This window comes from Temnothorax nylanderi, unplaced genomic scaffold (genome assembly GCF_030848795.1).
Source record: "Temnothorax nylanderi isolate EJ_2023f unplaced genomic scaffold, tnyl_v1.0 TNYL_tig0181_pilon, whole genome shotgun sequence".
Lineage (NCBI taxonomy): Eukaryota > Metazoa > Arthropoda > Insecta > Hymenoptera > Formicidae > Temnothorax > Temnothorax nylanderi.
In genome coordinates, this window is record NW_027249243.1 from 311,910 (window position 1) to 322,780 (window position 10,871).

At 39.0% G+C, this 10,871-nt stretch overlaps 2 protein-coding genes across 2 annotated transcripts; one reads left to right on the top strand and one right to left on the bottom strand.

The window, feature by feature from the left end:
- Positions 1-396: 396 nt before the first annotated feature.
- On the top strand, positions 397-1,775 carry LOC139778381 (ADP-ribosylation factor-like protein 2-binding protein). Its single transcript, XM_071716283.1, has 6 exons — positions 397-615; positions 747-851; positions 928-1,034; positions 1,111-1,196; positions 1,297-1,393; positions 1,473-1,775. The coding sequence occupies exons 1-6, from the start codon at positions 612-614 to the stop codon at positions 1,563-1,565; spliced, it is 492 nt and encodes a 163-aa protein (XP_071572384.1). The 5' UTR covers positions 397-611; the 3' UTR covers positions 1,566-1,775.
- Positions 1,665-5,369, bottom strand: LOC139778380 (nuclear pore complex protein Nup93). The gene is made up of 7 exons (XM_071716282.1): positions 5,070-5,369; positions 4,565-4,745; positions 3,524-4,487; positions 3,129-3,453; positions 2,695-3,051; positions 2,511-2,628; positions 1,665-2,419 (listed from the first exon to the last, which is right to left on the bottom strand). The coding sequence occupies exons 1-7, from the start codon at positions 5,294-5,296 to the stop codon at positions 2,108-2,110; spliced, it is 2,484 nt and encodes an 827-aa protein (XP_071572383.1). The 5' UTR covers positions 5,297-5,369; the 3' UTR covers positions 1,665-2,107.
- Positions 5,370-10,871: the final 5,502 nt, after the last annotated feature.

Here is a 10,871-nt window from a genome sequence, read left to right on the forward strand (position 1 = left end):
GTTCACAACTCAACTATAATTTTTTTTCCGAAAATCTCTCAATGTAGCCAGCAATGTACAAACTCAATTTGAAAGATGGTCGAAGTGCAAGGAGAAAGGAAATCCAATTATTAGAAAAAGCCAAGCTCCGATCGTGAAGGTTGAAGCCTCGTGATTTGAATTTAAGTCGTTCCTTTTTTACGGGACGCATTAAAATTGATTAAAACACGCATCTTATGAATATTCTGCTGTCGCTAACGGGAAAACCAGGGAAAACTGAACGGTGTCGCCATCTATCGGTGTCCTCCAGTACAACGATGCGTAATTTCTCCGTCGGATATAAAAACTTGTATACATTCGAAAAATTTATAACGAACGCAATAAACATTTAAATCCACATAAGATCGCGATACATGTAAAATAAAGCTTGTGTTTTTCTCCAAATGCATCAATTGTTTTATACTCTTTACTAACCTGGAAACCTAACCTCCCACAAACTCTGATCGATAAAACAACCCCCCCGGCGTTCCAGCAACTATATTAATTAAATTGGACGGGAAACTGTCAGCTTACGATCGAGGCGATTTAAACGAGTGCCTTATTCCTTAAGATAATTATAAAAAGAGAAAAGCATGGGTTCGTATTCGCCTAAATTGTATTAATTTAATGCTTGCTGCGACGAATATATGTTCGTCGTTCGATAACGCAAAATTGTATATGCAATGTTTTTTTTTTTATCGAGAAACGTGCTGAAATAAATGTTTCAGACGAGCTGAGTTTATCGAGTCCGGAGGATGAAAAGCGAATTTCGAGAAGCGAGGAGGACCGTTCGTTCGACGAAGTAATCGGGCACATCGAGGATTTGTTGTTAGGTACAAAATTATTTTACGGAAGTGAGTTTTTAATCGATAGAATTGCGTTTCACGATTTAACGAATTGATGTTCCAGAGGAAGACTTTCAGGCCCTGCAGCACAAATTTTTAGAAAAGTACTGGGACGTCTTCGAACCGGTAGAAGACAACAAATTAGTTTACACCGATATATTCAACGAATACGTGAGTTTCGTTCGGAAGCTTTAAAATCCTTCTTCAAACTGCCGATCTTCTGTGAGACGCACTTTATATATTCCAGAATAAAGCTGTGGAGGCGTACATCGTGGATTATCTGAAGAACGTCATGCCGCAGTTCACAGTAGACACCCTTTTACACCAATTAAAGTGATTATAATTTATAGAATACATAATCAATAAGAACAATTTCGCTGACTTCTAATGGATCTCTCATTCTTGTATGTTTGTGCGACGCAATAAAATTTAGCGAAAAGCAAACAGAACTGGAAGGCGAAGTCTTTGAGGTATTGTCAACGATAACGGACTTCCTGGCTTTTAAAGAAATGTTTCTGGATTACAGAGCGGTACGTTACAGAGCAAGATCTTTTCAACTTTTTTCGTATAATCTACGTGTGTATAAATAACGAAGAGTTCTTTTTCTAGGTGAAAGAAGGTAAGGTCGCAGATCTCAGCTGTGGAATATCCGTAACGTCTCTGAAATCCTGTAATGCAGAAGACAACAAGGATTCAAGATAATACAGATAATTTTAGCACCGAGATAGTCTCTTAGATGAAAGCTGGAAGACAAAATACATGAATAAGAGGCGAAATGTGATATATTGTAAATCAGAAATATTACTCTTTGTGTTCAGTATTTATTAAATTAATGAATTATGTAATTGCAAAAAACCTATATTCAGTATATCACGTACATTTACAAATAGGAATATAAAAATGATTCGAGAATCGTAGTCTTTCTTTTGCGTTTTATACAAAGTCTCGCAACATCCCATATAATATGATACTTGGATGTGATCTAAAATGTTGAATCGTTGAGAGCCTGTTTTTTCTACTGAACCCACAGCAATAATCACCGCATAAGATGGTACTGTATTTCTTGTGTCACATACTGTAATGCTTCGATAGAATACGTGCAACCTCACTGCACTTTAAATTAAAATAAAATTTGTATTGGAATATTTATCTATGACAGAGAATATAAAAAACAAACTGTTTAAACAAAGCTAACTAGCAACTTACTATATTTAAATATTAAAATATAAATTTTGCATTCAATACTAATGCATAAGAATCTCCATTTGTACAAGTTTGCTGTTTGTCTCGTTTGGCATACGATATGGCAACGTTCCCGCGAAACTCGTTAACGCTCGAGCTTGCTCTCGGAGATCGTGCAACTGCTGCTCCCTCGCGATTTTATCGCCTGGTTCTACCGATCGCAATTTCTGATACTGACGATACAATATTGTCATAGTGGCTAGAAGAACATCGGCTAATGTGCCAGCCACTTCGGGCGACACCCGACGTAAAGCGTTCACTCTTTCGTCGACTTCTTTTACTTGAAGAGGCAACATCTTCGAATCCGCAATTGTCTGAAGAAAAAAACGTAATATTATTGAAACCTCTCTTAACTCACTAAAATGTATTGTTCTTACTTATTTATTTTATTAAAAATGTACTTACCCTAAGTGCGCTCTGATATTGTTCATTGTGGAATTGATCGAAGAAAACCATAAGATCCCTCAAAGTATAGAAAGAAGACACCACTTCCGAAGGTGCTTGGATTGCGATGTCTGTATACCTGAAAAGATTTTCGATGCTTAATTTGAAGATATTTGCGTAACTGACGTAGTCGCGTAAATTGTACCTTGTACTAATATCCATGGCTGTGACTTGTAACCGTGCTCTGAGAGATCCGGGCGGTCCTTTTTGGCTAACAACTTGCGTCAACAGCGTGCACATCAAACTAAGAACCTTCTCGTGATTTCTAGCTAAATCGTACATCATGACCGCATCTTCCAGCAGACCTTTCCTGTACAATGTTTCGGCACATATATTTATCACGTCGTCCATATTGATCTGGAATTGATCCAAGATCCCTGGAAGCCTACGATCTTTGTCGAGCTTTCCGACCAACAAAACGCGGTTCGCAGGAGAAGCATCTACTACCATTTCCGCGGCAGACGCAGCGAACATATTACGATCATACGGGTCCTTCATACATCTAAAAGCAAAGCATCAATGTAATATCACACTTGTAATTTGATGACCGATTTCAAGCGATAAGAGTGATGATCCTACCTCAATAAAAATAAATAATGAAGGCTTTCTTTTGGATCTGATGATTCAAATCTTTTAACATACAACAATATCAGTCTAGCAAAATTCAGTCGCTTCGCTGGCGGCTTATCGGCGGGATCCACGCTTATCAGAGGCGCTAAAACGCTTTGACTGACAGCCAACAAATTGTGTTCGTGCATAGCGGCGGCCAGATGAACAGCATGTGGCAAATGCCTCGCACCAGCGCCTGTAGCTAAGAATTCTATCGCTGCTTCAAACTGTCCGGTCAAGAACAGCATCGAAAAGTACAAAAATGGCTGTTCGTGCGCGTGATAATAAGTTTCTCCTAAAAATTGCATCAATTAAAACTTCTGAAAACACCGAAAGCTATCGGTTATCTGAAAAATTAATACTACCATATATTTCTGAAATTGTAGTCTGTAGATAATCCAACGTCAGTTTATTCTCAACGTCCGCCTGATCTCTCACTTGGCACAACTTCAGCCACAAATAATCGTCGGCCGTGGATATCACTTCGGAGTGTAAATCATCCGGCTCGCAAGGAACCAAGACACAATACGCCGCTCTCTTGTACGGATCGGTGACGGATCGTACTTGCTTCCTGTAGTGCAGCTTCAGGATGGACTCGGCGCGACTGCTCGGATGATGTTGTGGATCGTCGCAAGCTTCCTCGAGGGCCGTTTTAAATTCCGGGAATTCTATACTGCATTGATTCAAGCATTGCAGTGCGGCTTTATAGTCCCCAGCTCGCATGCAGTAGTACACTAGCGGCCACAACGGCTTGTGTTCTACCATAGCATCTTCCAGATCCCTCAGATTTTGCACTTTGACACCCACGAAGCTCTTGACCAAAGGTATAGTGCCTGGAACGCCACCTCGTTTCGCTTGCATCAGATTCTCGTTGATTATGGAGTTCATGAAATCTCTGTATCGGTTTTCTAGATACTTTTTAGCTTGCGAGACGATTCTCTGTTCGATCACAGAGCTGCTTCTGGATTTAATTTGATCTCCTCTGGGTGTCGGCGGAATATCAACCATACACTTCACCATTTGCCACAGATCCACGATCTTCTTGTCGTTAAAGGACTCGGAGGCTCTAGAGAACGCGTTAAACAGGCTGGGCCGCGTTACACCTCTCAGCACATGATCGTTATAAGTCTGCAATTCCTTCACGTAGGCGACTTCTATGTTGGAGAGACCGCTAACCATCGAACCGGCTAGTTTTGTACGCTGCGGAGCACCGCGTAAATCCACTAACTCGCCGGACGGCGCGGTCATGGCGTTTATTATCTCAAAACGCATTTGCTTCCATTCACCCAGCATATGTTCCATTTGTTGAGCTCTGGTAAGCTCAAATGTCTAAAAAATAAACCCAATTTCAATTTCTCTATGACATACAGATAAGTATATAGATATTGAATTGTTATTATACATACGTCTTTGTGGACTTGTTCGATGATGGAAAGAATTGCATTCTCCTTTTCATTCCTGAGATAACTGACAATGTCGGTGTCTGCAATAGGATCTAGGGGCTCAAATGTGCGCCTTGCACTGAGCGAATTTAACTTCTGTGAGATTTGAGACAGATCTATTCCTCGGGAGCCTAGTAAGACATGACTGAAACATTTATTTTTACATTAACATTAGGCGTTTTCTAACAAGGTACATATATGACATGGTGTTCAACATAGAATGTTGGAATTGTGAGTTATACTGCTTGATACTGTAAAAATCCAAGTAAGCATATAAAATGTCTCAGTGCTACCAAGATATAGCAAGCAATTTTATGTTTAATCAGAAATCAAGCCGAGATTCCCAACAAGTTCTGGCAAGAAGGTACGTACGGCGCATGCAAAACAAAATCGGAGTGCAGAGCAATTTTGAATTTCTGTGAAAAATCTACAAGAGATCTTTTATCAGTTTATCCGGATGAGTACTTACGCTTGCGCCTCATTGTCCTGCGTGCCCGTTTGCGTGACGCGAGACCACAGCTCGTTGGACGCCTCCAATATCTGCCGCAGATTTCTGTCGACCTGCGGCAGATCCTCGTTTCCCTCGACGGCTGCGGACAGCTGCTCCGCCGATCTCAGCAATTCGCTGAAGCCGGAGTCGGCGGTAAGTCGCGTCGTGTCGGCGGGCAACATATCCGCGTGACCGGTATCACCCATGCCTCTCCTAACTCCTAACCTGACGATTATCGGGGCAACGCCGGGCCGATCTCGTAAAATCACGCGGCAAAGATCTAGTATCCACGAAATGTGGAAAACAGATGTATCTGTAAAAGTTCCTAGCAATAAACGTTATCCCTAGGAATGTGAACTGCTATTGGCTCTTACCTTTGAATCCAACCAATCACATTTAAATGCCATTTTGCCGCTTGATGAGCGGTCCTGCTATTGGATATATCCACACATATATCAACCTCGATAAAAACTCGCTTCTCGTATTGGCTATTGCACTCGAGTTCAACTGTTCAAAAGGTTTGTTTTCTATCGCTGGAGCTCGATTTTTGAATTTATTCCAAAGAGAAACGTAGTTGATTGGCTGAAAGCCATACGAGAGCCAATCAACTTTTGCAACTTTTCAGAGCAGAATGTGCGCATACGTTTCTCTTTCGAATGAACTCAAGAATCGAGTCCCTGAACTGTGGCTGCACTAGTTTAGAGTTTATCCTCTTTACTCCATCTCCGGAAAGAAAAAGATAATGAACTATAGTGCAGCCAGTTCAACAATAAAAACAATAAAAGACAAATCCTTTGTCTGGTCTTCTTGATCGGCTTGTACAGTCTCTGAGGTGCGTTAACGCCCGCAATGCTTGTGAGCATCATTCGTCTTTATTTTGACAAACAAGAAAAGAACGTTGCGGGCGTTAAGTGGACCCCCCCCCCCCCCAGTATGTATACATTGTTTTGACGGCAAGGTCACAAGAATGAAGATACTGGAATCGCACGCGGAATTTATATTTATAAAATTGCGGTTTAACTTGTTTTCTAAGCAGGTGGAAGTGTCAGAACCTGAGACACCAAGTGAGCATACCAAATTTAAGCTCCTTTTAATTCAAAATCTGATAGACTTTATTGATTTGTAAGTATACATATACGACTACCGTGCGAAATATCATCTGTGGAATCGCTCTCTAACATCATCAAAAAATATATTCTTCACTTCTCCTAATTTAAGCAAAAACTCCCCTTAAAAAATATCTTGATTAATTTTTATCCTCTTTTTACTCACTTCGCCTAAAATTCTTCAAGATAGAAATAAAATTTCTGAATTGCTTTTAAGTGAATAATAATTATAATTAGAATAATTAACATATAATGATTTTTATATATAATTTTATTTATATGCAAATGTCTTTATAAAAAGTATAATAAATAACGAATCACACATCGCGTTCCAAAGGATATAATCCTGGATATTATTTTAAAGATCATGACAATCATACACAGTTGAATGTATGATTTTAAATTTTAAGTATTACAGTATATGAATAAGAATAGATTCGACTTTCATAAAACATTTGCTGTACTTACATACGCTATCCGATGTATGAACATTTCTTTAATATACGTTTCAAGATATGTATTCAATGTTTATAACGATAAATTCTTAATCGATTGTACGCAGGACTGACAGTAAAGAAGACACCCACAATGAGTGTGATGATCAAAGTTACCACTTCTCGAACGCGAATAAAGATGAAGGAATTCAACCATACATGGAATATTGGCAACTTCTGGCATGAGAGAAGAATTCTAGAGAATTATACCGAGTTATACGACGACAAAATTACAGAATATTTTAAATTTTTTATGCGCATTAGAAAGGAAGCGAGGATTTATTGGAATTTTATGCCATTACTACGAATAATAACAAATCAATTAGAGCTTCTTATTCGGCCTTTATAAAGACTGCTATTGATAAAGAACTATTGGAAACAAAATGGAATACTTTCGATGAGAATATTCCATTAGAGAACAGCCGCACGCAGCTGTGTTTTTTATATATTTCAAAACTTAAACGCGAAAAAGAAATGTTTATCTTCGATAATATACTTACAATGTATTTTAATTTTAACCTGCACCGTGTGTGGTGAATCTCATAATTCTATTTCTCACGTACACAAACCGGGGAAACCAATAGATACAGTCGGTCAAGTAAGGCCGATATTCTTAAGATTGTACTTAAGACGGTCTTAAATATAAGGTCTGATGGTGCGATCCCATGGTACGGAACGTATGCGCAATGCGGAATTGGCGGAACGCTCGTGATTGGTTCGACCTCTTTTACGTTCGTTCCGCCGACTTTTATCCGCAAGTTTTTATTTTATCCGCACTGATCGTGCGGAAACTGCGGAAGCCTACTTGTGTCCTTGTGTGCGAGTGTGAAAAGACAAAATGTCAGAATCTCAACAGAGATCCGTAAGAATATTATTAAAAACTATTTAAATTTTTGGCTTTGGTGGCAATTGGTGACAATTTTGTAGGTTATGAATGGAATTCGTTAATGTGACAGATGTATTGCATGTATTGTACATACGTGTGATTTGTGATTCCGTTCCGCTGAAATATAATTTTCCGTGTCCCATGGAGCGGAAAATGCGGAAGCGTAGTCTGTACGTGCCAATAATATACACTGTTCCGATAGATACAATGAAAGGATCTATGGGAAACAATCTTGTGATTGGCAAGAGTCAATTGCGCTTCCGCGAATTCCGCTCCATGGGACATCGAAAAAGATATTTCAGCGGAACGCAACTGGCGAAATATCTGCGATTGGACAGACTTCATTCCGCCAATTCCGCATTGCGCATACGTTCCGTACCATGGGATCGCACCATGACTACCGGCCTAAAGCCCCTTGCACAATAGGCGATAGCGATAGCGATAGCGACAGCGACAAAATTGCCGACAAAGGTATAGCTATCGCTATCGCTATCGCCTATTGTGCAAGGGGCTTAAGAGCGTGGTCGGCCTTAAGGCCATTGCACGTAACAAAGTTTTAGTTTTAATCGTAAGGCCGTAAGAAAATTGACCAATCACAGTCGATTATTCTCCTTAAGCTCGAAGAATAATCGAGTGTGATTGGTCTATTTTCTTACGGCCTTACGATTATGACTAAAACTTTGTTACGTGCAATGGCCTTTACTCACAGCTGGTTAAAGGTATCGCCCTAAATCTTTCGTGAGTCGATAGAGGGAAACCTTGTCCTTGATGCATTGTCAAGAAAGATTCACTTGTCGTTGATTGTTTGAAAGAGAAACACGTTAAACATCATGAGTGCCAAATACGCGTCGCGCTACGAGGCTGTGTTTCTTTGCACCCACCCGAAAGGTCCGAAAATGTCGCAATCAGCGGCTGCTAAATACATGAGAAAGTCAAAAGCATTCGTACAGAAGTGGATACAGCGATATAATGTGGCAAAAAACGTCGATGATTTATCAGAACGTGGCTCGATAAGCAAATTGGACAAAAAAGACGAAAAAAGAATAGTAAATCTGTTTTCGCGGAATCCTGCTTTAACACTGCGTCAAGGACAAGCAAAATTAAAGTCAGAAGGTTTAGATATATCGTGCGAAACTATCCGAACCCATCTCCGTGCTCATGATCTGAAATGGCGCAACACAATGAAGAAACCTCTGTTGCTCGAAAAACATGAAGCGACTCGCTTGGGCGCACGAGAACATCGATCGAAATTTTAGCAACGTAATTTTTACCGATGAATGTTCTATATGGGCACGTTTGTATCCTCAAGCGAGCCTGGTCAACCTCCACCAATAGGGCTTGTCCAGCGGACCGTAAAACACGAAGTAAAGGTGCATCCCTTAGGAAAATTTACTTAAAGTTCTTTAAAGTTACTTAAAGTATTTTAAAGTATTATAAAGTATACTAGCCGTAATAATAGTATACTAATAGTATAATAGTAGACTAATAGTATACTGACAGCCGAACGTAAAGTTTTCTTTAAGTTATTAACCTCAATAAAAACTTTATAAGCAAGTCGCAAATATACTTTAAATTTACTTTTAACAAACGTAATACTTATAAATATACTTTAACTTTACTTTTTATAAAGGTAATACTTAAAGCTGATTTTAACTTATGCGTGTTGTTTCAACAGTATACTTAAAAAGACAAGTTCCCTTTTTCACCACACTTGCACCACACGAGACATTAAGAAATATTATACCATATATCCAATTCAAAATTTTATTACTCTTTTTAAACTGAATTTGTTTCTTAAGATGATTTTTGAAAAATTATATATTTGCGCTGGTTATGACATATGTAGACTATATATAACACATCAAATTAAGAAGTAGTCTACCACGTAAGGCAGTTGGCTCACGATCCAGAGGTCCCGAGTTCGAATCCCATCAAGGTAAATGTGTTTTTCAAATACGAGAAAATATTTATAATCATAGACTGCATCTTAAGAAACAAATTTAGTTATAAAATAGTAATAAAATTTCGAAATAAATAATTTTTTTTATTCCGGGTGAATATCGGAAATCAGTGTCCTCTAGTATTAAGAGGACTGCAATCCTTAAGTCTAGTGTCTCATGGTTAGAGGATATTCCTCTAGATTTTAAAATATCTTCTTGAGACCGTATTTCAGAGGAAAATCCTCTAAAATCAAGCGGGAGCCACTAAATGACAGAATATTTTTTTTGGGGTGATTAATAGTAATTGCGTGAGTTAACTTAAAGTAACCTTTAAAGTATATTATAGAAATACTTAAAGTTTGGTTCGAAATCACTTCTAGTTTATCAATAGTTTATCAATAGTAATTTCTTTGGTAAACTTTCTAGTTTATTTTAAGTTTTTTTAAGTAAATTTTCCTAAGGGATCTTTGGAGCTGCTTCTCAAAGCAGCCGGGTTTCGGCACTTTGCACCTGTTTACCTACAACCTGAATGCCGAGAAAATGCTGAATATCTACAGGAAGGCTTTGTTACCGTCTGCCAAACGTTGGTTCATCGATAAAGATGAGGATTGGATTCTGCATGGAGGACAACGATCCTAAACACCGCAGCGAGCTCTGTACCGAGTGGAAGAAACAATCTGGCATCGTTACATTGGATTGGCCGTCGCAGTCGCCCGATCGCACATCCCATCGAGGCTGCGTTCGGGGAGCGCGCTATTAGCGCTATTTGCTTATTCTATCCTTGTTCTACACTTGATGAGCGATAAAGATAGAATGATGCAATAGCGCTAATAGCGCGCTCCCCGAACGCAGCCCGAAAATGTGTGGGCATACATTAAGCAGAAGCTTCGTGGAAAACGCACATACACTTTGAAGCAGTTATCTTGCGAGATTCGTCGGATTTGGAGGTCCTTGCCGCTAGAATACGCCGTCAATTTGGTCGAAAGATTCGAAAGCATGCCTCGGAGATGCCAGGCAATTATCGACGCCGGTGGTGACTGGACTTCTTATTGACATAATTGCATCCTTGTTCTCATCAAGTACAATGCATATATGTATTTAAAAATTTTATTTAATAATTTTTTTTATAAATTAACCCGACCACGCTCTTACTTGACAGACTGTAAGAAAAAATTAACTTACGAAAAATCTCGTGAATTTGTTGAATTTTTAATGGACGGTAATTGTATTAATATAAATAAGGCTTTGTTATGTTTACAAAGTAAATACTTTGAAGATCGTTACAATAAAGAAAATGCGAACTATAAAGGTACAATTTTACGATGACGCTCGACGCTGGATTCGAGCGTCAAATC

What these genes read in the sequence shown, in the direction of transcription:
- LOC139778381 (XM_071716283.1), top strand. An exon ending in CATCGAGGATTTGTTGTTAG is followed by an intron (nt 852 to 927) that starts GTACAAAATTAT and finishes TTGATGTTCCAG; the next exon opens with AGGAAGACTTTCAGGCCCTG. An exon ending in ACCCTTTTACACCAATTAAA is followed by an intron (nt 1,197 to 1,296) that starts GTGATTATAATT and finishes AATAAAATTTAG; the next exon opens with CGAAAAGCAAACAGAACTGG.
- LOC139778380 (XM_071716282.1), bottom strand. Translation starts at nt 5,296, where the DNA reads ATGGGTGATACCGGTCACGCGGATATGTTGCCCGCCGACACGACGCGA. An exon ending in CAGGACAATGAGGCGCAAGC is followed by an intron (nt 4,746 to 5,069) that starts GTAAGTACTCAT and finishes TAAATGTTTCAG; the next exon opens with TCATGTCTTACTAGGCTCCC. An exon ending in TCGAACAAGTCCACAAAGAC is followed by an intron (nt 4,488 to 4,564) that starts GTATGTATAATA and finishes TTTATTTTTTAG; the next exon opens with ACATTTGAGCTTACCAGAGC.